Genomic DNA, 27,827 nt, shown 5'->3' on the forward strand with positions numbered 1-27,827 from the left:
TTTGCGTCTCCCTCCCACCCTCCCTATCCCACCCCTCCAGGCGGTCACAAAGAACCGAGCTGATCTCCCTGTGCTATGCGGCTGCTTCCCACTAGCTATCTACCTTACGTTTGGTAGTGTATATATGTCCATGCCGCTCTTTCACTTTGTCACAGCTTACCCTTCCCCCTCCCCATATCCTCAAGTCCATGCTCTAGTAGGTCTGTGTCTTTATTCCTGTCTTACCCCTATGTTCTTGATGACATTTTTTTCTTAAATTCCATATATATGTGTCAGCATACAGTATTTGTCTTTCTCTTTCTGACTTACTTCACTCTGTATGACAGACTCTAGGTCCATCCACCTCATTACAAATAGCTCAATTTCATTTCTTTTTATGGCTGAGTAATATTCCATTGTATATATGTGCCACATCTTCTTTATCCATTCATCCGATGATGGACACTTAGGTTGTTTCCATCTCCGGGCTATTGTAAATAGGGCTGCTATGAACATTTTGGTACATGTCTCTTTTTGAATTATGGTTTTCTCAGGGTATATGCCCAGTAGTGGGATTGCTGGGTCATATGGTAGTTCTATTTGTAGTTTTTTAAGGAACCTCCATACCGTTCTCCAGAGTGGCTGTACCAATTCACATTCCCACCAGCAGTGCAAGAGTGTTCCCTTTTTTCCATACCCTCTCCAGCATTTATTGTTTCTAGATTTTTTGATGATGGCCATTCTGACTGGTGTGAGATCATATCTCATTGTAGTTTTGATTTGCATTTCTCTAATGAGTAAAGATGTTGAGCATCCTTTCATGTGCTTGTTGGCTGTCTGTATATCTTCTGTGGAGAAATGTCTATTTAGGTCTTCTGCCCATTTTTGGATTGGGTTGTTTGTTTTTTTGCTATTGAGCTGCATGAGCTGCTTATAAATTTTGGAGATTAATCCTTTGTCAGTTGATTCATGTGCAAATATTTTCTCCCATTCTGAGGGTTGTCTTTTCATCTTGTTTATGGTTTCCTTTGCTGTGCAAAAGCTTTGAAGTTTCATTAGGTCCCATGTGTTTATTTTTGTCTTTATTTCCATTTCTCTAGGAGGTGGGTCAAAAAGGATCTTGCTGTGATTTATGTCATAGAGTGTTCTGCCTATGTTTTCCTCTAGGAGTTTGATAGTGTCTGGCCTTACATTTAGGTCTTTAATCCATTTTGAGCTAATTTTTGTGTATGGTGTTAGGGAGTGATCTAATCTCATACTTTTACATGTCCCTTTCCAGTTTTCCCAGCACCACTTATTGAAGAGACTGTCCTTTCTCCACTGTACATTCCTGCCTCCTTTATCAAAGATAAGGTGACCATATGTCCGTGGGTTTATCTCTGGGCTTTCTATCCTGTTCCATTGATCTATCTTTCTGTTTTTGTGCCAGTACCATACTGTCTTGATTACTGTAGCTTTGTAGTATAGTCTGAAGTCAGGGAGCCTGATTCCTCCAGCTCCATTTTTCGTTCTCAAGATTGCTTTGGCTATTCGGGGTCTTTTGTGTTTCCATACAAATTGTGAAATTTTTTGTTCTAGTTCTGTGAAAAATGCCAGTGGTAGTTTGATAGGGATTGCATTGAATCTGTAGATTGCTTTGGGTAGTAGAGTCATTTTCACAATGTTGATTCTTCCAATCCAAGAACATGGTACATCTCTCCATCTATTTGTATCATCTTTAATTTCTTTCATCAGTGTCTTATAATTTTCTGCATACAGGTCTTTTGTCTCCTTAGGTAGGTTTATTCCTAGATATTTTATTCTTTTTGTTGCAATGGTAAATGGGAGTGTTTCCTTGATTTCCCTTTCAGATTTTTCATCATTAGTATATAGGAATGCCAGAGATTTCTGTGCATTAATTTTGTATCCTGCAACTTTACCAAATTCATTGATTAGCTCTAGTAGTTTTCTGGTAGCATCTTTAGGATTCTCTATGTATAGTATCATGTCATCTGCAAACAGTGACAGCTTTACTTCTTCTTTTCCCATTTGGATTCCTTTTATTTCCTTTTCTTCTCTGATTGCTGTGGCTAAAACTTCCAAAACTAGGTTGAATAAGAGTGGTGAGAGTGGGCAACCTTGTCTTGTTCCTGATCTTAGTGGAAATGGTTTCAGTTTTTCACCATTGAGGACAATGTTGGCTGTGGGTTTGTCATATATGGCCTTTATTATGTTGAGGAAAGCTCCCTCTATGCCTACTTTCTGCAGGGTTTTTATCATAAATGGGTGTTGAATTTTGTCAAAAGCTTTCTCTGCATCTATTGAGATGATCATATGGTTTTTCTCCTTCAGTTTGTTAATATGGTGTATCACATTGATTGATTTGCGTATATTGAAGAATCCTTGCATTCCTGGAATAAACCCCACTTGATCATGGTGTATGATCCTTTTAATGTGCTGTTGGATTCTGTTTGCTAGTATTTTGTTGAGGATTTTTGCATCTATGTTCATCAGTGATATTGGCCTGTAGTTTTCTTTCTTTGTGACATCCTTGTCTGGTTTTGGTATCAAGGTGATGGTGGCCTCGTAGAATGAGTTTGGGAGTGTTCCTCCCTCTGCTATATTTTGGAAGAGTTTGAGAGGGATAGGTGTTAGCTCTTCTCTAAATGCTTGATAGAATTCGCCTGTGAAGCCATCTGGTCCTGGGCTTTTGTTTGTTGGAAGATTTTTAATCACAGTTTCAATTTCAGTGCTTGTGATTGGTCTGTTCATATTTTCTATTTCTTCCTGATTCAGTCTTGGCAGGTTGTGCATTTCTAAGAATTTGTCCATTTCTTCCAGGTTCTCCATTTTATTGGCATAGAGTTGCTTATAGTAATCTCTCATGATCTTTTGTATTTCTGCAGTGTCAGTTGTTACTTCTCCTTTTTCATTTCTAATTCTATTGATTTGAGTCTTCTCCCTTTTTTTCTTGATGAGTCTGGCTAATGGTTTATCAATTTTGTTTATCTTCTCAAAGAACCAGCTTTTAGTTTTATTGATCTTTGCTATCGTTTCCTTCATTTCTTTTTCATTTATTTCTGATCTGATTTTTATGATTTCTTTCCTTCTGCTAACTTTGGGATGTTTTTGTTTTTCTTTCTCTAATTGCTTTAGGTGCAAGGTTAGGTTGTTTATTCGAGATATTTCCTGTTTCTTAAGGTGGGATTGTATTGCCATAAACTTCCCTCTTAGAACTGCTTTTGCTGCATCCCATAGGTTTTGGGTCGTCGTGTCTCCATTGTCATTTGTTTCTAGGTATTTTTTAATTTCCTCTTTGATTTCTTCAGTGATCACTTCGTTATTAAGTAGTGTATTGTTTAGCCTCCATGTGTTTGTATGTTTCACAGCTCTTTTCCTGTAATTGATATCTAGTCTCATAGCATTGTGGTCGGAAAAGATACTTGATACAATTTCAATTTTCTTAAATTTACCAAGGCTTGATTTGTGACCCAAGATATGATCTATCCTGGAGAATGTTCCATGAGCACTTGAGAAAAATGTGTATTCTGTTGTTTTTGGATGGAATGTCCTATAAATATCAATTAAGTCCATCTTGTTTAATGTATCATTTAAAGCTTGTGTTTCCTTATTTATTTTCATTTTGGATGACCTGTCCATTGGTGAAAGCGGGGTGTTAAAGTCCCCTACTATGATTGTGTTACTGTCGATTTCTCCTTTTATGGCTGTTAATATTTCCCTTATGTATTGAGGTGCTCCTATGTTTGGTGCATAAATATTTACAATTGTTATATCTTCTTCTTGGATCGATCCCTTGATCATTATGTAGTGTCCTTCTTTGTCTCTTCTAGTAGTCTTTATTTTAAAGTCTATTTTGTCTGATATAAGAATTGCTACTCCAGCTTTCTTTTGGTTTCCATTTGCATGGAATATCTTTTTCCATCCCCTTACTTTCAGTCTGTATGTGTCTCTAGGTCTGAAGTGGGTCTCTTGTAGACAGCATATATATGCGTCTTGTTTTTGTATCCATTCAGCCAATCTGTGTCTTTTGGTGGGAGCATTTAGTCCATTTACATTTAAGGTAATTATTGATATGTATGTTCCTATTCCCATTTTCTTAATTGTTTTGTGTTCGTTATTGTAGGTCTTTTCCTTCTGTTGTGTTTCTTGCCTAGAGAAGTTCCTTTAGCATTTGTTGTAAAGCTGGTTTGGTGGTGCTGAACTCTCTCAGCTTTTGCTTGTCTGTAAAGGTTTTAATTTCTCCATCAAATCTGAATGAGATCCTTGCTGGGTAGAGTAATCTTGGTTGCAGGTTTTTCTCCTTCATCACTTTAAGTATGTCCTGCCACTCCCTTCTGGCTTGTAGAGTTTCTGCTGAGAGATCAGCTGTTATCCTGATGGGGATTCCCTTGTGTGTTATTTGTTGTTTTTGCCTTGCTGCTTTTAATATGATTTCTTTGTGTTTAATTTTTGACAGTTTGATTAATATGTGTCTTGGTGTATTTCTCCTTGGATTTATTCTGTATGGGACTCTCTGTGCCTCCTGGACTTGATTAACTATTTCCTTTCCCATATTAGGGAAGTTTTCAACTATAATCTCTTCAAATATTTTCTCAGTCCCTTTCTTTTTCTCTTCTTCTTCTGGAACCCCTATAATTCGAATGTTGGTGCGTTTAATGTTGTCCCAGAGGTCTCTGAGACTGTCCTCTGTTCTTTTCATTCTTTTTTCTTTATTTTGCTCTGCAGCAGTTATTTCCACTATTTTATCTTCCACCTCACTTATCCGTTCTTCTGCCTCAGTTATTCTGCTATTGATCCCATCTAGAGTATTTTTTATTTCATTTATTGTGTTTTTAATCGATGCTTGATTCGTCTTTAGTTCTTCTAGGTCCTTGTTAACTGTGTCTTGCATTTTGTCTATTCTATTTCCAAGATTTTGGATCATCTTTACCATCATTATTCTGAATTCTTTTTCAGATAGACTGCCTATTACCTCTTCATTTGTTAGGTCTGGTGGGTTTTTATCTTGCTCCTTCTCCTGCTGTGTGTTTTTCTGTCTTCTCATTTTGCTTATGTTACTGTGTTTGGGGTCTCCTTTTTGCAGGCCGCAGGTTCATAGTTCCCGTTGTTTTTGGTGTCTCTCCCCAGTGGCTAAGGTTGGTTTAATGGGTTGTGTAGGCTTCCTGGTGGAGGGGACTAGTGCCTGTGTTCTGGTGGATGAGGCTGGATCTTGTCTTTCTGGTGGGCAGGTCCACGTCTGGTGGTGTGTTTTGGGGTGTTTGCGGACTTTTTATGATTTGAGGCAGCCTCTCTGCTAATGGGTGGCGTTGTGTTCCTGTCTTGCTAGTTGTTTGGCATAGGGTGTCCAGCACTGTAGCTTGCTGGTCGTTGAGTGAAGCTGGGTGCTGGTGTTGAGATGGAGATCTCTGGAAGATTTTCGCCGTTTGATATTATGTGGAGCTGGGAGGTCTCTTGTGGACCCGTGTCCTGAAGTTGGCTCTCCCACCTCAGAGGCACAGCACTGACTCCTGGCTCCTCAATTTGGGATGATTTGCTGTCTATTCATGTATTCCACAGATGCAGGGTACATGAAGTTGATTGTGGAGCTTTAATCCGCTGCTTCTGAGGCTGCTGGGAGAGGTTTCCCTTTCTCTTCTTTGTTCTCACAGCTCCTGGGTCTCAGTTTTGGATTTGGCCCCGCCTCTGCGTGTAGGTCGCCGGAGGGCGTCTGTTCTTCGCTCAGACAGGACAGGGTTAAAGGAGCAGCCTCTTCGGGGACTCTGGCTCACTCAGGCCGGGCGGGAGGGAGGGGCACGGAGTGCGGGGCAAGCCTGCAGCGGCAGAGGTCGGCGTGACGTTGCACCAGCCCGAGGCGCGCCGTGCGTTCTCCCAGGGAAGCCGCCCCTGGATCCCGGGACCCCGGCAGTGGCAGGCTGCACAGGCTCCCGGAAGGGCGGTGTGGGCAGTGACCTGCGCTCGCACACAGGCTTCTTGGCGGCGGCAGCAGTAGCCCCAGCGTCCCACGCCCGTCTCTGGGCTCCGCGCTTTCAGCCGCGACTCGCGCCCGTCTCTGGAGCTCCTTTACGCGGCGCTCTTAATCCCCTCTCCTCGCGCACCAGGAAACCAAGAGGGAAGAAAAAGTCTCCTGCCTCTTTGGCAGCTCCAGAGTTTTCCCGGACTCCCTCCCGGCTAGCTGTGGCACATTAGCCCCCTTCAGGCTGAGTTCTCGCCGCCAGCCCCAGTCCTCTCCCTGCGCTCTGACCGAAGCCCGAGCCTCAGCCCCAGCGCCGTCCGCCCCGGCGGGGGAGCAGACAAGCCTCTCGGGCTGGTGAGTGCCGCTCGGCACCGCTCCTCTGTGCGGAAATCTCTCTGCTTTGCCCTACCCAGGTATGTGGGGAGTTTCTTGCCTTTTGGGAGGTCTGGGGTCTTCTGCCAGCGTTCAGTAGGTGTTCTGTAGGAGTTGTTCCACGTGTAGCTGTATTTCTGGTATATCTGTCTGCCATAGTTATTTCACAATGTCCATTATGTTTGCAAGCATAGAAATACAATTTTAAGAACAACCTGCCTGACATCCGTTTTGGTTCTTTCCTGGAAATGTATTCAGATTCTCCTTCATGCCTTTCCAAAGGGCCATTTCCACTGTTTTTCTGCAGTGTTTGGGGCTGATCAGATTAGTTGAACAGAAGCCTTAAATGGAAGTTTGGGCACGTCCTTTGCTAACTCCTACTCATCTTACTGGTTTCCACACCTTTTCCACAGTCTCCTTTCGCCTCAGCTCCCCACCCAGTTGGCCAGCCTAGGATAGATCTAGTTTGGGTTGGTGGAAACTGTAATCTGATCAACGCATGACTGGTTCAGACCTAACTGGGTATAATAAAGCATGAACAAAGACACCCATCTGTGCTTATTTTTCACTGAGGACTTGCTTTCCTGGCCTGTTCCCCCCAAATTATGCCAAATACAGCTGATTGCCATCACAAATGGAATTCTCACCTTCAGAATGATCAAGTTACCCAGCAAAGCCTTCTCTTGCTTCTTCCACTGTTTTTGGAATTAAAAGCAATCCAGCTGTCTCTAAGGATAAAAATGAAAACAAACATAAAAATAAACCACTCTTACATTGCAAAGAGTGGGGGAAGTTGGCCATTTTTTAATATTAGAAATTTCAAACAGATGGTGAGCTAATTTATATTTTCATTTTGAAATTTACTTTCCCAGTGGGAGTGCAATTAAGCCATATTTTAAGTCCATTCAAAGTGGCCTTCATCTGAAAATGTTGTAGACATATCTATAGATAATGCTCTCAACCAATTGGCAGAGGTTAAGGACCCAGGAATGCTAGCTTCCCCTCTCCTAGACCACCCTAACCAAGGGGCACTTGGGATAGGAACCTCCTCCATGAAAACTGGCCTCCTATCTTCCCTGCCTCCCATCCTGCCCCACTCAGGGCTACTTTCTTCTGAGCTGGCAAAGCGATCTTCCTTTATTGCAGATTTGACAATGCCAGCCCCCTGCTTGAAATAAACCTTTCAATGACTCCATATGGCCCTCAGAATTAAGTTAAAACTCTAATATTTGCAGGTTGTCAGAGTCGTTCTTGATCTAATCCTGCTTACTCCTGCCTGCCTCAGTCCTGGTCTCTCCTCCCATTCTGCACTCTGCCCTTGAGTCACACTAAGCCATGTGTCATCCCGAGATGTGACTCTCCCTCTCTCACTGCCAGGAATTTGTACTCACTGTCCCTCTTCACCTGACTCATGCCTCCCTTTCCTTTTTGACTTACAGTCTAATTGCAATCCAGTGATAACACTATTTTACCATGCTAAAATATGGCCAAGATACTTTTACCTAAAACCTTTAAAATGCTATAGCTTCACTGATTATACTCATGTTTGCCCATGATTTTCAGTCTTACTGAACATATTCCATCTTAGACATTTTCCTGTGTTGTTCAGTGAAAACACATATTAAAATTCTGCAGCAACACAACCTTACAAAAAGATCAACAACCCCAAAAGACAAACATTTTGCCTGAATTGCTGAAAGCAATCTAACCACGAGTGAATGATTCTTTTCCACATATGATGGAATTTTCCACTAATGTGTCTCCCTGACTCTGGCCACATCCACGTGTGCTCTTGTCATGCCTTGTCACACACACTCCACCTCTGAAATAGCAGTCCCCTAAACTGGATGTGTTCTATTTCCATTTGTTTATTCCATGATTGAAAAAATTCTAACATCTGAACTACATGTTGTACAAAACTGAGTTATAATCCAAGTTTTAAAGGAGGAAGTAATGGTGGCAAAGGATATACAGATATTGTGAGACTCATCTGAGATTTCATAGTGTTTATGGCAAAGATAAAAATAGAAGTCCTATCTTTGGATCCTGTTCTCAGTTTAGAGGTTCTCCTGGTTTGGGGAATAATAGAAAAAAGAGAATTTGTCCTTTGTTCTGGAAACTAATAGCCTTGAAGAAGGATGAGTTCCAGAGCAGTGGGCCCCAGACCAAGATGGTCAGCAGCCCTTCTAAAATTGGATCTGGAGTTGACAGGTAGACTGGGTGCTCCCACTGTACGTGTTATGGGGACATCTTTGGGTTCACTCCACCTTTTCATTTCCTCCTTCAGTGTAGTGTCACTTGCCCGAAATAGCTTTTAAATGACTCGCTTTATGGATGTTTTCCATAGAGTACTACTCCTTTCCTTTGAGACTTTATTTATTTGTTTGTTTGTTTGTTTTTGGCTGCGTTGGGTCTTCGTTGCTGCGTGTGGGCTTTCTCTAGTTGCGGTGAGCAGGGGCTACTCTTTGTTGCGGTGCACGTGCTTCTCATTGCGGTAGCTTCTCTTGTTGCAGAGCACGGACTCTAGGCATGCGGGCTCAGTAGTTGTGGCTCACTGGCTTAGTTGCTCCATGACATGTGGGATCTTCCTGGACTAGGGTTTGAACCCATGTCCCCTGCATTGGCAGGTGGATTCTTAACCACTGAGCCACCAGGGAAGTCCCTGAATTTAATTTTAGTGAATGGATTGAATTTTATTTTTTTTTAATGAGAGCCATTGTCATCACATCACCCATCATTTTATCCTTCCATATTTGTGTACCTTTTATTCATGTCACCCATTTATTGACCGCATTGTTAACTGCTATAATTTTTTTCTTTTATATATTCACATAAAGTTAACTCTTTCCCATGGCTTTCTTAATCAAGAGAGTTTTTATACTAACTTATTTAAAGCCCTGTAAATCTAATCACTTCAATACATTTTGCCTGTTTACTCTACCAGTAGACAGGGAACAAAATGCATTGATGCTTTTTCCTTTTAAAAGAAAGTTTAGTTTAAGTTTGGAAAAGTTGGGCAAAACCAGATGTGATGTCTTACTGTTTTTTATTGCTTCAATGTTCTGGAACAAAATGGCCCCTGCATGCTTGATATAATTAATTAGACAATTAATTTAGGCATAGGCAGCTTGGAGCCAGGCTCTGGAGGCAGGAAGGGGCCCCACCATTTCAAAGCTGGGTTACTCTCAGCAAGTTACATACCAGTGTGATCTTCAGTGTTTTTCTTTGTCAAATATAATCATTGGGAGCAAGAAGTGAGATGACACCTAACAAGGCACTTTATTAACCTCTTCTCTAGCCCTCCCTCTCCTGCCTTTTTAACAAGTATTTCAGGAAGAGTTAATGAGAACCAGATGATAAAGCCACAAACACCATCCTTGGTCTCCTGTTCCTCCAAAATAATAATAATAATAATAACTGGAAGCAAGTAATTAATCCCCATGATTTGAAAATAAATGTGAATATATGGCTCATATATGTCTATTACTAATATATGTAAATGATGAGGCTTTGTTTGACCCAGACATGCCACTGATTTTATAGAACATTAGTGTACAACTGTTAATCTGAAATTGTTCCATATTCTGCAATTTTAATTACCAAATTTGGAATTGGGTGGAGTTCTGTCCATAATCACAAGAAACTCAAATACAGGAAGATGCTACTTTCCCTGATGCTTTGTTATTTAGTTCCACTGACAGCAGATTAATCAGTAAGCCCTTAGGAGGATGCTTTCCACTGAGCCTCAGACTTGGGAATGCCTTGGCTGTTTTTACAAACAAGCTAACCTGATGGAAAGTCATTTTCAGCTGAAGAATCCTACAGCACAATCACTTGAATTGTGTTTACTTATTTGGATACCATTTTGAAGTGTTTACTTTTCAATCTCTTTTTTGACATCCTGCAGACATGAATGTCAGGACATTAGGGAGATCCAAGACCTAATTCTTACCACAGGGCTTGAAGTAATTTTGATGAATTCCATAGATGAAAGATGGCTATCATTCTTCAGCTAGAAATGTAGAGTCTCATCATTTGAAGAAGTTGTATTGATCTCTAGTCTAGTCACACGCTTGAAGCTTAAATTTGCTCCAAAACCTCCCAGTCAAGTGAGATTCAACCCTTCAGAGTATCCTTGGACAGCTCTGGCTATTAAAAAATTCTTCCTTCTCTTAACCCTCATAGCTTCCACCCTTGGCTCCAACCAGTGTTGGGGACATAAAAAGCAGCTCTGCTCAAATTCATGATGCTGCAAACATTCTTGAGGGCAGGAACTGTATCCACTACAGCTTCTAGTAACTTGATACATGATTGCTGAGTGGAGTTCAAAGCAGATTTTTTTCTTTTTTTTTTTTTTTTTTTTCTTTTTGCGGTACGCGGGCCTCTCACTGTTGTGGCCTCTCCCGTTGCGGAGCACAGGCTCCGGACGCGCAGGCTCAGCGGCCATGGCTCACGGGCCCAGCCACTCCACGGAATGTGGGATCTTCCCAGACCGGGGCAAGAACCCGTGTCCCCTGCATCGGCAGGCGGACTCTCAACCACTGCGCCACCAGGGAAGCCCAGATTTTGTTCTTTATTTCAATATATATCTTACAAAAGAGCGGATCATCAGTATATTTAAGTTCTACTGAGAAAGCATCACATAAAATTACTGATTTTATTATCTAAATGCTAGAGCTGATATATTTTATTCTTTCAATTTTATAATTCAAGCAATTTTTATCTGTCATGTACTGAAGTTTCCCTTCATTATAAAATAACATACTTGGGACTTCCCTGGTGGCGCAGTGGTTAAGAATCTGCCTGCCAATGCAGGAGACACGGGTTTGAGCCCTGACCTGGGAAGATCCTACATGCTGCAACTAAGGCCGTGTGCCACAACTGCTGAGCCTATGCTCTAGAGCCCGCGAGCCACAACTACTGAGCCCATGTGCTGCAACTACTGAAGCCCGTGCGCCTAGAGCACGTGCTCCGCAAGCCCCCACTTGCCACAACTAGAGAAAGCCCGCGCACAGCAACGAAGACTCAACACAGCCAAAATAAATAAATAAATATATATATTTAAAATAAATAAATAAAATAACATACTTAATTGCACTACAGATATTAACTACAGATGTCACATGTGCAGGACAGACTGTCTCAGGCACAGAGGAGTTGAAACCCCACTGAAGTAGGCATTGGACGTTCTGGGTTCTAGCACCAACTCCACCACTATCATCTGAGTGACCCTGACTCTTGGTTCCTCTTCTGCAAACTGTGAGGGTTGAACCAAATGTTCTCTTAAAGTTCTTTCCAGCTTCACAGGTCATTTGCATTTTTGACTTATTTGTCCCTGTCAAAGAACATAGACCTCTGATTTCCAGTTCAGTTCTCAATTTATACTGCCAGTAACTATCCATATGTACACTGTTTAAAGCTAGGGCTGCTTTTTGTTTCCTTTTTCTCATTGCAGAACACTTTTCTTCAGGAAACAGTGCGTAGAGAGTGTGAAGAACGCTTTGAACTGACGGAGGCTTTGAGTCAAGCCAGAGAACAGCTCCTGGAGCTCAGGAAGCTCAGCGGACGGTTACCCCTGTCACCATGCTCCCTCAGCCAGGGCAGCCTAACCTCCTCTGTTGCAGCTAGCAGCAGTCAGGGAGAGAAGAGGCTCGCAAGACTGAACTCCGAAAAGAGAATCAAAATCCCCAGCCTGCACGGGGTGTCGAAACCCACCGCTTCCCCAGCCTCAACTCAGCCCAGCAGGGTCAGCAGCTCAGGTTTGCCCACATTCCCCCAGCCACACCCTCCCCGGGATCGACTGTCTTCAGTCAGTGAGACCCGGCAGAGACTGGCTGTCATTCTGCAGAGGAGACTGAGTCAGCAGTGATGGAGCCAAAGTCAGGAGCAGCTCCACACAGCATGCCTGTCTTTCCCAGAGTCCAGGAACTCACTGTACGAGGATGAAAAAGATCAAATTATTACCACAGATTAAGAATGCATACTTACAAATATTTTTAACAAGAAGTTGGAAAAGCTAACGAATTGTGAAACCACATTTTCCAAGAGGCCTTTGAAACTGCAACAGATAATGAAGTTGTTGGTATTCCAGTGGGCCAGTTTCTATATTTATGTATTGTGTGTTTCGATGTGCTCTATGAATATGCCCTTTTAGAGATCATAGGTAAAATTTTTCACCCATAGCATCTTTTCTACTTTTTTGCACCATTACAAGCAGATCTACTTCCACAAAACAATAATAATAATAATAGATTTTATTGGTTTTGTTGGTGTTTGTTCATTTGTTTGTTGAACTGAATAGGTTAAATAGATGTAATTAGTATTCCAAATAGAAAATGAAAGGACTTAATCCTTAATTTGATAATTTTCAAAATGCTTATTCAAATATTCACAAAGTTCATCATAATCAAAAGTTTCTCTTTTTCACCTCACAATCTAATTGGTTAATCTAATTTCTTTTTAAGTGTGGTCAGAAGTAATGATAGGTAATCTTCAGGAAGACAGTCTGGGGACCCTCTAGAAAAAGGGACAGAAACTCCAATTCAAGAAAAAGGTGGTTTATTTCTCAAACTATAGAGATTATTTTCGATAACAAGGAGCCTGGCCATGAAAATATTACTTGGCAGAGATTTTCTGCATTGAATGCTTTTTGGTATTCCAGGTCAGATTTTGGTTTTAACTAGTATTCTGGAGCCATTGTGTAGAGAACTAATTCAAGACAGTTTAGTAGATGCACGTAGTGCTAATTTGGGATTAAAAGTGTATTACCCCTGAAAATGGGCATCTTGTTAACATGTTTTCTATTTTCAGACTGAAAAATTAAAACCAGAAACCAGACCAGCTATTTTACGTAATCTTAAAGCTTCAGGCTCCTCCCGTTTCTTAAAACACAACTCTTTACCTTACGCTAGTATTTATTTATCATTTTATCCATCTAATAATAGTGTATTTTTCTTCCATGACTGATTTTACTCAAATCCTTCATCTGACTACATCATAGATATCCAGGCTTCTTACTCCCAGATTAGAATGGTACTAACACATGTGAAATATGGCACATAAAACTCTCTGCTATTTGGCCACCATATAGATGAGAGAATCCAAAGGTACTTGGAATCCCTTCCATGTGCAAAAAAAGTAAAGTTACTAATCAAAATCAAGTTTATATCCAATCTTTCAAAGGATTGATCTAATCTAGGGTGTTTTAACCTCAAAAAATTCCACATTAGCCCCACTAACTTCCCTGACTAGTTTAAGTGAGCACATCGTGTGTAATTATAATGCATTTGACAAGAGAACATAAGGTCATCTAATGGTGGTGCTGGAGTGGATCTTAGAGGCCAACCCCAACAAGCTCTCTCTCTCTCTTTTTTTTTTTTTTTTTTTTGCCAGTTTGTTCGTGTTTTATTGACGCCTGGATGTCAGGCCTTGATCACGCACTTCCACAGTGTGTGTGGCTCCTTCCGCAGCTGCCTCTTGGCCTTCAGGTGCCCTTCGGGCTTGTTCAGCCGGCGTCACATGGCACAGTTCCAGGGGTTTATACTTCTCGCCCTTATATAATTTCCTGAGGTTCTCCTTCCGAGTCTAGTTGATGACGGTGAGAACATGGGCGATGGATTTGCTAACACCTCAGACCTTGGAGAGTTTAGAAGCCGCACCTCTTGTCACTTTAGCGACGCGCTGCTGAGACAGCGCCACCTTCAGGTCCTCCAGTTGTTTCAGCAGCTCCTCCTTCTTGCCTCCAAGGTCTCGGGCCTTAATCTTGGCCATGGCTGTACAAGCGGCCTCGGCCGACTTCTTAGAGGGAAAGAGCAACAGTCTCTTTACAAATAAGGAATAGATGCTCAAAGAAGTCTAACTTAGCTAAGGTGGGACAGCTAGTTAGTGACTGAGCTAGAACCAGAACCACTATTACCTGAACCCAACCTTTCCACCTCACTTTTCCACTTACCAGAGAGTCCCAAACCTCCATCATGACTTTTGTCAGAAGCACCTACACTGTGGTTACCTAATATTTTCTTTAAATGCACTCAATTTTTAAACTTAAATTTATATAAAAAGGAAGCTTGACCCAAGGAGGAATAATTATAAAGTAATGAGTTTAATATACTTTAAGATAAATATATATCTATTAAAATACAAAATGTTGTTAATATACCCCCTAAAATTATCTTGTATAATGCCAGCAGTACTCGTGCCACACTCTGGAGACTACTCCACCAGACCTCAGTGTTTTTGATCTAGTGTTTGCATGTTCAGATTACAAATACTCATGACATAAGGTGGATGGCAAAAGCTAGTGAAAACTCTAGTAAAAGCACAGGATAATATTTTGGGCAACAGTCTTTGTTGTCATATTATGCATGCTTTTCCACAGGCTTGCAATTTCAGTTCTCTCTTCAGGAACCATGGGGATACATTTTTTCTAAATTATGAACATATTTAAATTTGTAAAGAACGTCACCCATAAGCTTTTCTAAAGTGATATAAAGACCATCCATGCAAAACCTGGTTTCTCAGTTTGTTGGTACGCTCTTACTTTACAATGAGTAATTCGGTAAATAGGCACTCTGAGAATAGAATCATGATCTGCAGTCAGGCTGTATTATATTCCACACGTAGGTCAGAGAGGTAATTCCATGGATAAACATAGAGACAATATTTACATTTATTTCAACCTAGACCATCTGAAGCAGTCTAGGTTGTGTGCTTATATCTTTTGAAGAAAGACACTTAGAAAAGAGGATAGCATTAGAGTATGTAACCTGAGGGTTAAGAACACATTCAAACTTTCCTTGATTTTTGCACTGATTAACTCCTGGCATGAAAGAGCATCAGGAATGTTAAGAAACCAGTGAATATTATGGCACAATAGGGCTCTCAAATGCATATAATGGATATTAAGTCTAATAGTTTTAATTTCCCTATAGACATACATTTTCCATGACTTCAGTGGAAGAATTTTTAGGTGTCAAAAGAAAAGAATATCATAGAAAATATTCCTTAGGAAATTATAATACTATTTGTTTCTTTTCTTAAACTTAGATTGGTAGACAAAGATGGGGAAATTTTTCTATAGTTAACAGATTTCTCAAGCACTATTTTTTAAAAGTCTATTGAATTAAATGACTATAGTTAGTCAGAACTACTTAAAAGTTATATTTTCTGGCAATAGAATTGACTGGAAGAGAAATTAATATTGAAAATTATGTTAGCTAAGATCTTTTAATGTTCTATTAGTCTAAAAGTTTCTGTAATATTACCGATTATAGCCAATTTCTTTTTGATTATGCAATGTTTTCTCAAGCTTTATCTTTTAAAGTTCTTATGATTATTATAATATTGCACTTATAGATCAACCTAGTACCCTAAAAGGGTTAATTCTCTGTAGCTGAAAATTCCGAACCATCATGTTGACTCTTATTGAGCATGGGAAATCAATTTGGTGTGTGTCCAAAGTTCACAAATCCCATAATGATTATGGATTTTTTTACTTTCATGTTTTTTTTTTTTTTTTTTTTCTTTTTGCGGTATGTGGGCCTCTCACTGTTGTGGCCTCTCCCGTTGCGGAGCACAGGCCCCGGATGCGCAGGCCCAGCGGCCATGGCTCACGGGCCCAGCCGCTCCGCGGCATATGGGATCCTCCCAGACCGGGGCACGAACCCGTATCCCCTGCATCGGCAGGCGGACTCTTAACCACTGCGCCACCAGGGAGGCCCTACTTTCATGTTTTAAGAAAATAATTAATGTATACTGTAACTTGCGCAGGGCACCTTTAATGATCCCAAACCATGATAGACAATAAGGGAAGCATTCCTAAGGCAGTATCTGTGGTATCTTAAGGAAGAAATTCTACTTTTTCTTTTGAAAATATTAACCCTGCGTAACAATAAATTGTAAAGCCAGTGTAATTGTGTTGCATCTTTAGAATCTGAAATATAAATTATATCATCTTTGTATATTCTGAATTAACAGATAAAAAAAATTTTAACAATAGTTGAATCTGAAACACACTTATCCTATGGTAGTATTTACCATGATCCAGAAAATTGAAAGTTTTCTCTCTGCTCTAGCATTTATATAGTGTAATGCTTTATATCCATTAAGTGAGTAAAAAATGTACTAAAAATCCCTTACCCTCATAATATAGCCTTAATACTTAGGCTATATTATATATTCACTCATTTCTTCAACAGATATGGAGAACTGAAAAAGCACTGTGAAAGTTACAACGATAATTAAGATGTACTACAGATGCCCAAGAATTGTATAATAGAGGGCAGTGAGGAAGTGTATGCAGAGATTATAATATAGGGCAGCAGGTGTTGGGAAGAGAATCAAAAACACGGTGTTATATGAGTTCAACTTTTTGATGGAAGAATCAGGGAACACTTTAAGCAAGAACTGGAATTTACAATAGGTCTTGAAGAATGGAGGAGGGTTTTATAGAAGAAGGTATACCAGGTAGAGGACATGTATAAACAGAGTCGTAGATATGTAGAAAATACTTGGTGAAGGGAAGTAGTGGGAACCTGAAAAAGGTAGGTTGACCCCAGAGCTTGGAGGTGTTGAATAAGAGCCCATAGCAGGATTTTGACTTAGAAGTGGCATGCACTTTGTTGAAATTTGGGAACCTAGCTCTGGCAGGACTGTATTGGAATAATTATAGAGTGAAAAGGCTGGAGGTGGAACACCAATCGGTAGATTTGTAAAGTAGTCCAAACAAGAGTTAATGACGTTCTGAATAAAGATGCTGATAATGGGAATAAACAGGAAGCAGCGGACTCAAATTCTATTCAGAGAAGGGAAAGAATTTGTTCCCTGTTAAATGCACTTTGAAACCATTACCAGCCATTGCCACTTAGCAGGGGTGCAGTGTATGAAATTGGTTCCAATTAAAGGATCACCCTTTATTTAAGAATATTACAGCTTCTCTGAAAATGTGAAATAATAGGAACTACTTTTTTCATTTGGGTAACAGATAACTAACCCACAGATTCAGTATTCATAAGAATTCTCCTTAAAGCAAACTACAAATCTGACTAGTGTTCTAAGAATTATGAGAGAAGAATATGGAAATTGACATTAAAAATAGCTATCATCTTGGCTCAAAGAATGCAAAGCACAACTCAGTGGTGAGCTTTGGGAGTGATACAATGCAATAAACTTCTTTCCGATTTTTGTTTACCGTTTATGAGGGAAAATACAGAAGATAGCAGCCAAAATAAAAATAAGGATTATCTTAAAGTCCTTAAATTTTATAGTTCTGAAGGGACCTGACACATCATCTGGCCCAGACCTGTAATTTTACAGAAGGAGATAATAGGTCCCTTAAATGTTGAATAATTTTCCATTCTTATAGTTGCTTAACAGCTGACTTGACAAGAGAGCCTGGGCCTCCAACTCTTGGCCACATATCTCATTTCTACACTGGAAGAACAGTAACAGTGCTCTAAATTTTTGCTACTCAAAGTGCTTCAGCAGGATCGGTGTCTCCTGGGAGCTTGTTAGAAATGCAGAATATCAGGCCTCACACCCAAACCTGCTGCATGAAATCAGATTTTAATGAGACCCTCAGGTGGTTCATATACATGTTAAAGTATGAGAATCACTGTTCACAGTGGTGCCATTGCCCCGGCATATTCCACCTCCAAGAGCTGTGCGTTAGTGTTAGATGGAAATTGCCTCGCCATACTCGGTTCCCTTATGCCTAATCTGAGACCACTGCCACCCACATCGTGTGGACCCACTCAACATCTCAGCTTCCAGTGCACTCAATTCTACTTCTTTGCCTATTGACTGTGAATCTGTAACTCTCTAGGAAAACTAGTGAATTAAAGGAAATCAATATTCAGCCAATATTCATAAATAGCTTATATCATCACCCAAATTTCTGAGCCTGAAAAGAACTAGAGATTTGTTATTAAAAAAAAAAATCCAATAGAAATACTTTCATTTTGATCATTGGAAAGTCATTGAATAGCCTTACATTTTAATCTCATAATGATATATATTTGGATATCTGATTCCCAAAAGAAAATTTGACAATGCTGGTTTTCTTTTGAGACTTGTGAAACAGAATACTTGGATAAGTTGTTCGAATTATGAAGGAAATATTAGAGTATCATTATTCCCCCTGAAAGTAGTTCTCAGTAACTTAAATATAAAACAGTAACTTACAGTATTACACCTAGATCAGTTTATTTTAAAGGTAGAACTGAATGAGAATTTGATTCAGATTCTCAATTTCAAAATCTGTATTTAACACAGTAAGGCACTATGCTCACTTGTCTGTGAGCATTAAGTCAGCTCATCTCATTATACCACAGGGTGGCCATATTCTCTAATCTTTGAATTCAGAAAATAGTGAAAGGGATTGAATTCATTTGCCATTAAAAAAGTTTTGAATACTTTTTATTAACGTACTTACTGCTGTTATTTAACTTGTATGGTTATTTGTTATTACTATTAATTCTCATAAATAATAATAATTCAAACCCAAGAATTAGACAGACATATAATTTAGAATATTGAAGCACTTTTAAGTAGAGGCTTTCATATGACTTAACATTGGAAATATATTTGTTTTCTGAAAAATACGAACATCTGGCTTTGCATTGGGCACCATGGAAAGATACATCCACCTTTCTCCCAAGTGAGCTTGATGTGGTCTAACACATTAATCTAAAGAGACACCTTTTGCCTTCTGCCTTCTTAAAGTGAGTGAGTTCTACAGTTGTAATTTCCTATCTGAAACCTTAAATTTCTAGGGAATAAAGGTTACTGTCAAGATTCAAGCGACTACTTCTTTCATTTAAAGTGGAATTTCTTAAAACCCAGGGCAGCCAGGTTTCCATTTTCTATTACTAGACTTTTTTTTTTTTTTAAGATGTTGGGGGTAGGAGTTTATTAATTAATTAATTAATTTTTGCTGTGTTGGGTCTTCGTTTCTGTGCGAGGGCTTTCTCTAGTTGTGGCAAGCGGGAGCGACTCTTCATCGCAGTGCGCGGGCCTCTCACTGTCGCAGCCTCTCTTGTTGCGGAGCACAGGCTCCAGATGCACAGGCTCAGTAGTTGTGGCTCACAGGCCTAGTTGCTCCGTGGCATGTGGGATCTTCCCAGACCAGGGCTCGAACCCGTGTCCCCTGCATTGGCAGGCAGATTCTCAACCACCGCGCCACCAGGGAAGCCCTATTACTAGACTTTTTAAATGGTTGAGGTTTAAACTGGGATCTCATGGGATCTCAAAGTTAGAGTCTTTTTATTCTTCCAAGGGGCACATGGTACTCAGTATAGAACTGAGGTTAGTGAGAAGAGGTGAAGTTAGGGAGAAAAGAATCCACTACCTTATTTAATAGCAGTGATTAGGTAAGGACTTAATACACGTTTCCTCCAGAATTGTTGGTCAATATTTTTGCCAATGTACCCTGAAAAAAAATTTTTTTAAATATGTACCTCTTGCACATTTTTAGGTTGACATCTAAAACATTTCGTCATAAATTTAAATAGTTGCAAAGGATATTGTAATGATAACCAGTATATTATAAATATGGACATTTAAAACTAAAACTGTTACTTTAATATATTTTTATAATTGTAAACCTTTTATTGCTCTCCTATCATATTAAATTACTACAAAAGCATGTACATAACTTTACAAAGTTCTTCTGGATTCAGTTGTTACTACAATTATTAATATACTACTATTAAAAATAACATAAATATATTATAAATTTTGACAAATAATTAAGTATAAAAGTTAAGTTTTGCTGACAATGCATTTCTTGATACCACGAATCAATATTTAATATTTCTCTTTACATTTAATGAAAAAGAAGGTAGATGCAGTCAAAAATAATTGATCTGTACATAGGATCTTATTTACTTTTTATTAGTAGGATGTAGAAAATATTAAACATTTTATGATGAAATAAGATGAGGATTTTACTGTATTATAATAAACATTTGAAACAGTATCTGGTAAAAAATTGTTTTAACTACTTCATAGAATAATAAGTGCCAAGTGGAAAGATGTCATAGAAAGTTTATCTAGTATATCTCCAAAATTTTGATAGTCTAAGAAAACATTCTAATTACATTTAAAATAATTAGTGACACTAACCTATACTGCTTTGCTATTTAAAGTTTCTTTTCTTTCCAGATAAGGAAGTGTCCTGGGGACAAATATCAAGAAGACCTGAGACGCTTCCCTGGTGGTGCAGTGGTTAAGAATCTGCCTGCCAATGCAGGGAACATGGGTTCGAGCCCTGGCCCAGGAAGATCCCACATGCCGCGGAGCAACTAAGCCCGTGTGCCACAACTACTGAGCCTGCGCTCTACAGCCCTCGAGCCACAACTACTGAGCCCACATGCCTAAAGCCCGTGCTCCACAGCAAGAGAAGCCACCACAATGAGAAGCACATGCACTGCAACGAAGAGTAGCCCCCGCTTGCCTCAACTAGAGAAAGCCCGTGCATAGCAACGAAGACCCAACACAGCCAAAACTAAATAAATTATTTATTTATCTTAAAAAAAAAAAAAAAAAAAAAAAAGACCTGAAAAGAGCTGCTTATATTTAAATGCATTGCAGGAAGGGGAATTTTTAGCAGTCAGCCTTTCTTACTAGTGTTATTTTTGCCTTGCTTTCATGAGACTGTCCTCCAAATGCATACTTTGACAAAGCCAAGGCACACAAAAAAGAGACCCATCAGTCCAAAATTGTCTAATTCCCATGGCTACAATCTACTTGTATGTGAGCTCAGAAAATCCTAGCGTGGACTAAAATATCATTTCTAGCATGACACTTTATTTCAACAGGACTATTTATAAGTTAGGGAAATCCAGGAAGCTCTAATGAACTTAAGATCATCAACCCCTTCAAGTAGCCCTGGGGTACACATACTCCATGTTAAAGGCCACTGTTCTAACTTAGCAAGTCAAGTCAACCAGAATCTTGTTTGCATTGAAGCATTAGACCTTCTGGGCATAACTTAGTAGGGTACCTCAGGTCAGAGGGTTGGACTCCCAGACTTCAGATCCAAGACAGAGGCTGGGCTCCCCTCCCTGGGCCTGCCTCCACCCAAGAGTCCCCAGTGTCAAGGAGAGGACCTGAGAGCCACCTCCTGCCTCTTCTGGTCATGAGCCCAGATCACAGAAGAGGAAACTTCTGAGTGCAGCATCAGTGGGGTCCTTGTGGTTCTCTGTGACAATGTCCCCATGGAACTCTTAATATACTGTTAACCGGAGAGACCCCAGAACCAACCAAGGCCATCCACTTTATGCAGTGTAAGGCAGACCTGCAATCACCAAGAAGAAAAAGTTCTCCTTCAATATCCAGCTGGCAGCAGTAGGAGAAGCAGTGAAGAGAAATGTGAGACACAGAGATCAAGTTTGGGGTCAGGGAGGGCTTAAATTCTTTGTAACTACATGGTCGAAACTCTGAGCCAATAATTGTTAATGTCATCAAATTCTTGATATCTACATTACATAAACTTGGGGAAAAGAGATTATACTTGTTTTTACCATTTGTGCCCTGGACACAGTATATTGGTAGGGAAAGATGGCCCTATTTGATGGAAAGAGATATTTTTCCATGTTTTGATTGTATTATTTATGATCAATATGAGATCATAATGAGAATATGAGAATTTATTTTGCTTATGTATTAAAGGCCCTTGAAAATGTTTGTCAAAGCATCTGTAATTTGATGTTTTAAACTGCTAATAATGCATTTCAGTAACATATGTATATAGAATCTATATTGCTATTCCTACTTTAGTTACTGATGTCCCAAATGTTTCTAATACTAACTTAATAGGTGCACTCTTTAATTATCAATGGCCCCCAGTTACCCAGAGTCTCTGCAACCATCCAACCCCTCCAGGATTGGGACAGATGTTGGAAAGACACCAGAAAAGGTGAGCATCTAGCTGGGTCTGAGGGCATGTGACCTGACTGAGTATATGATCCTGACTGTATTTCAACCACAACATCTTTATGAACTGTCCATTTATTTATTTTTGTTGTTTACGCCTCTTCTGACATTCCTTAGTGTAAAAGCAGCTAAACTTTCAATGAAGAAATTGTACATTCATACAGTATATTGAAACTCAGTCATTACAAGTTTAATACAAACCTTACTCTAAATGTAATATCATGAGTTTCAGGACAGCTCTTCTTGTAAAGGTTCTGAACTTTCCTGAAAATATGATAAGAATGTTGTCTCAGCAGTTTTCCTTGGCTGCCTTTGGATTTAGTCCTAGTACTCCTGAGGGAATAATTTACCTCAGATCTTCTAACTTATCTAAATGTGTGTAAAAATGAGGCTATTATACTCCTTTAGTTAACGCAGGTTAGGATCAAGGTCTCGTTGCAGGTTAGATTGAGGGGTTTTCGTTCATTACCAAAAGGGCATGAATAAAAAAGCATGGAGTCCTCCTTGCCTGGTGAAAGGGGAGGTCTTCACAGGCATCAGGCTTATGCCCACACTTTGTGTCCCTGGTTTAAAAGCAGAAAGTAGATTTCCGGTGTAAAACGGCATGGCATCTAACAGGCCTTGATGCAACCCCTTCCAATATCCCATTAAAAGCCCTGTGATGGAAAAGGAAAGGTCACATACGCACAGCACACAGACAACCAAGTCACAGCAACAACCTGGCCCCCCATTGCTGTGCCACATGGGTGCTGCCCCTCAAGGCACCCAAGCTACTTTGCTGGGAACATTCTGAGATGGCCATTCCTAAAAGAAAAGCTGAATCTTGTGTGAGTGGTGGTGAGGAGGGAGAGATGGGCAGTGATGCACTATACCCTAGGAAGTGGGATTCTCTCAAATAGCAGTGGATCAGCATAACAGAGGCTGAGCAGCCGGGTAGAGAAATACACCTGATGGTACTTGTAGGAGTAGTAGTAGCAGCAGTAACAACAACAGTTTAGTACTAGTAGTAGTAGTAGCAGTAGCAGTAGCAATAATAAAGAAAATGATAATAGTAGATATTTATTGTTTATCATGGGCAATGTACAATACTAAGGGCTTTAAAAGTATTTCATTTAATGCTCCCAGAAACCCTATGAGGTTGACATATTTATTAGCTTCCTTTTACACATGATAAAACTGAGGCATAGAGAGGTTAAGCAACTCACCCATGTCACACAGCTAGGAAGTGACAAAGCCTGGACTGGCAAATAGGCACCGTAAGCTGAAAACTGGACCAGGGACCAGGTACATCACCTTCCCCCCGACTCCCAAGTTTTGTCTCTGAGAAGGGATGTTACCCTCATTCCAGAGCAAACTTGAGAGATGTCTCTGTAACCTATCTGTTGAAATAAAGATCTAGCTTCATTTGAGAGTGGGCAATCAAGAAGGAAGGCAGAAAAGAAGGAAGGAAAGAAGGAAGGAACAGCTTAGAAGCTATGAAAACAGCATTACAGAACAAAGGAAAGAAAGTAGCATATAGGAAATAACAAAACAGACCTAAGAAAAGATCTACTGCACAATCTTATGAGGCCCCTCTAGGAAGTGATTTAGCATCCTGTAGAAGCAAAATATTATAGGCCTCACATTCCTTTTTTAAAAATATGTCATTTTCTATATTAAGTCTTTAGGTCCTGTGCTTCCTGATTTATTTCTAGAATATGGTGTCCTAGCTATAGTCTTAAAAAAGCAGTTTCTTCTAAATGCAGACAAAGGAGAAAAAGAGTATTAAGACTGGTACAGAAGGAGAGAGAAATAACAAATTATACAGCTGTTCACAAGATAAAACTCTCCAGATAAAGACAAAGGTCAAAATTTATAAGAATAAAAACATGTTCTAAATTTAGTAATCATAAAAGTGCTCCTAAAAATTGTCTATAAAAGTCCATTTTTGAGACATAGATCTTCAAAAGTTAAAGTTTCTTTTAACTTTAAATAAAGTTAATATAAAACAGAAGGCCTTAATGCAGCCCCTTCCAGTATCCCATTAAAAGCCCTGTTATGGGAAACATTGGTCTCTGATAAGCTGAATGGTCTCTGATATGCTGAACTACTACTGTACTTGAGATACTTGAAATGAAAGCCTTTTGTTCTCAAAAGTCATTTATGCTCTTTTTTCATTGTTAACAGTATGAAATTATAGAGTGAATGAACATTTTAGAGTGTGTATGGACTCCCATTGTTTTGTTTTGGAGCAAAGTATCTTAAGCCTCTGTCTTTGCTGTTCTTCCTTTGATGTATTTCTACCATCTTATTATGTGCTTTCCACTCTCTCTCTCTCTTTTTTTCCTACTTGCCATCTTCTGAATAGATTTTCTTTTTTCATTTCTTTTTCTTATTCCCACCATCATGCCCTACTTCTGTTCCTTTGGAAGTAATTCTCTCTACAACTATTTTTAGGAGTTACCCAGACATTTATTTTTTATATTTTATTTTATTTATTTTATTTTTTACTTTTTGGCTGCGTCAGGTCTTCATTGTGGCATGCAGGCTTCTCTCTACTTGTGGCGTGTGGGTTTTCTCTCTCTAGTTGTGGTGCGCAGGCTCCAGAGTCTCAGGTTCTGCAGTTTGCAGCACGCAGGCTGTCTTGCTGAGGCGTGCGAGCTCAGTAGTTGTGGTGCACAGGCTTAGTTCCCCCGTGACATGTGGGATCTTAGTTCCTCGACCAGGGATTGAACCCATGTCCCCCTGCATTGGAAGGCAGATTCTTTACCACTGGACCACCAGGGGAGTCCCAGGAGTTACCCAGACATTTTAACATGCTTAATCTCTTGATGCATCACCAAAACAATACAAGTACCTTAGAATATTATAACTACAACTTTCACAGTGTTCCAATTTATATTATATTTTGACCATATTTGAATTCTATCTTGTTTGTTTAACCTCACAAATTAGACATGACTATTATTGTTATATGTAGTCAATGTTCATCAATTTCTTTGCTCACCATTTGTTCTTGCATCTCAGACTTTCCTCCATTTGGCCTCATAATTTTTCTTCATAAAGCAGTTTTCCATTTCTAAAAGTCTTATTCAGTTTTTCTCCAATCTGCTAGATTTGTTTTTAAAAATTCTCTTATTCCTTGTTCACAAACTTTTCATTTCTTTAAACATACCAAACATGCTTATTTTATATTGTGCCTGATCATCTTTACAGATCTGATTTTTCTGCCTGTTTCTGCTGGTTCTCACTCATGGTGCTTTATTTTCTTGTGTGGGGTGGAGGAGAAGGGCCGAATATGCCTATGTGTGTTTTTATGTGAGCTTAAGTTCCTTGGAACTTTAGCTATAGGAATTCTTTGAGACCTGGGTAGAGACTGCATTCTTCCATAAAAGATTTGCATTTGCTCTTGATTATTCAAACATTCTTGGAGCACTTATATTAAAATTCTCTTCTTTCAGTTTTTCAGATGCAGATAAAATAAATCCATACAAAAAGCCACGTGAGGGCCAGGCTGCAGGTACAGATTCTCAGGTGAGAATTCATCCCACTCTCCTCCAGCATAAAGATCAAATCAAGATGCATGGCTGTCTCCTGCATAGCAGGTTATTTTTTACTCATCCTTTGAACTGAAGGTAAAGCCCTTTGAGATTCCAGCTTTATCTGAGAGTCTCCTATAAAACTTCCAATTTTGCATCGGCCCAAGGCTTCATCTCCTCCCCTCCACTATCAAACATTTTCTAAAAAGTTCAAGGTTTCCAGGTTTTGGCAGAAATACTGAGAGAGCTGGCTTTGGCTCTCCTCTCCCAAAGTCGCTACTTCTGTCTTGTTTTTGATTTCTGCAGATTCCTTACTTCTGTGCCATCTGTTGATGCCTTTAAAAAGTGTTTTCTTTTTTATTTTGTCTAGCATTCTGGTTGTTTTCACTGGGTAAATCTTTTAGCATATCTAGTTCAGCAAACTAAAGCCAGTAAATATGCTGTGGAGATGGGGGGACATCCCCCCCACCCCGCAATATATGTGCTGAATTGAAGACCTCTATAAAGCACTGTGTCAGAAGAATACAGAGGTCTGGGAGCCAAAGGATAGAAACAAAAGTGGCCTCATTTACCATTATTCCAATGACCACCTTTCTCTTTTTTTGTAATATAACAAGTCAAAGCTAGAAATTTCCTCCAGTCATCTGCTTCTGGGAGAAGCAAATCCATATAGTGTTTAATGTAGAATATATTTTTCTGTTTGGAAAATACCCAGGATATATTTTGTTTATTTTGATTTTTTGGTTATTTTTAGTCCATAGCAAATTAGAACAAACATTGCTCTCTAAAATTAATCCTGAAAAGAAATGCTGATTTTTAAGTAAAATTATCCATACTTTTTAACTTTATATTATTTCTCTTCATTCATTCATTCAACAAACATTTGTTAAGCTCTTTGTGCCAATCATTATGCTGAGGTGATAAATTAAGAAACATCTGTACCAGATAGTTAATTTCTTGCATTAAATACTGTAAAAAAATTTAGAGAGGAAGATGAAAACCTGCTTTTCTTCAGATAACAAGTCAGTGTTTGACCACAAAGCATTGGTTACCTGATTTCAAATCGCTTCTAAACAATTCTCCAACACATTTTGAATGAACCCCAGGAGCTCCAATGACTGTGTCATTAATAAACTGTTGAACTCATAATTATTTACAAAGAAATGGATCAAAAAAGAAATGTCTTTAAGAGGTGAAGAACGTAAGTTACATATTTCCTGTTGAATGAATTCTCCACTAATTCATTCAGTATAGATTCATGGCTTCAGGAAAAGAAGAATACAAAAAATACGTTTAATCAAAAAAGCCTAGATTAAGACAAAAATTAGTAACAGCATCCCTCACTTTGGAGGCATTTCCAAACTCTGTTTCACTTACTATCACCATTGGCCAAGGGCATGCACCGTCTCATTTGCTTTTCCCCCACGGTGCACATGGCAAAGGCCTGGATGTGCTACCTATACGCTGGGCTGGGTGAGAGTATTAGCAGAGCTCTCCTGCTTACCCCAAACAATCTGTGACTGTGCAGCCTGTATTTCTCATTCAAAGTAAATTCCAAGTTAGTCTGAACAGAAACACCCTTTGAAGTCATGAAAAGCATGGCATAGTTAAAAGAAGTGATGATCTAAGTGGTCTTTGTTTGGCATTGGGATCAAACACTACATTTGTTATCCAAAAAATTAGAGTATTTTGACCTTTATCTCTTTATACAGCATTTAGGCCAGAAATGGACTGTGTAAAGATATTTTATTATACTTTCCTTCTTCCTGAGCTGGATAGTTTTTATGTCATGACATCAGTTTTCCTTACTTACAATTATCCCTTAATCTCTTACGTCAATAACATATTCACACATATTGAGTCTTCTTCTGTAATTAGCATTGACTGAATTCCATACCTAACGCCTAAGTAACTACCTGGGGTATGGTTTAAGAAGACAACTCTGAACTGCCTGCATCTGCTGCTACATCATGCCTGGGAGAAACAGACTCTCCCTTATTGATCTACGAATTATTTAAAAAGAATGAAAATCAGAGTTTATCAAGTTCATGTTACTATTTTTATGTATTGGC

At 39.4% G+C, this 27,827-nt stretch overlaps 1 protein-coding gene and 1 pseudogene across 1 annotated transcript in view; one reads left to right on the forward strand and one right to left on the reverse strand.

Annotated features, from left to right (window-relative positions):
- LEKR1 (leucine, glutamate and lysine rich 1) overlaps nucleotides 1-12,430 on the forward strand; it is a 291,545-nt gene extending 279,115 nt beyond the window's left edge. The window contains exon 17 of the mRNA XM_060099982.1: nucleotides 11,760-12,430. Within this exon, the coding sequence (XP_059955965.1) occupies nucleotides 11,760-12,173 (414 nt within the window). The 3' untranslated portion in view covers nucleotides 12,174-12,430. The remainder of the gene's footprint in view (nucleotides 1-11,759) is intronic.
- A 1,295-nt stretch (nucleotides 12,431-13,725) lies between these two features.
- LOC132491141 (large ribosomal subunit protein uL29-like) lies at nucleotides 13,726-14,074 on the reverse strand (annotated as a pseudogene).
- Nucleotides 14,075-27,827: the final 13,753 nt, after the last annotated feature.

The sequence above is a fragment of the Mesoplodon densirostris genome, chromosome 5 (genome assembly GCF_025265405.1).
Source record: "Mesoplodon densirostris isolate mMesDen1 chromosome 5, mMesDen1 primary haplotype, whole genome shotgun sequence".
Taxonomy (NCBI): Eukaryota; Metazoa; Chordata; class Mammalia; order Artiodactyla; family Ziphiidae; genus Mesoplodon; species Mesoplodon densirostris.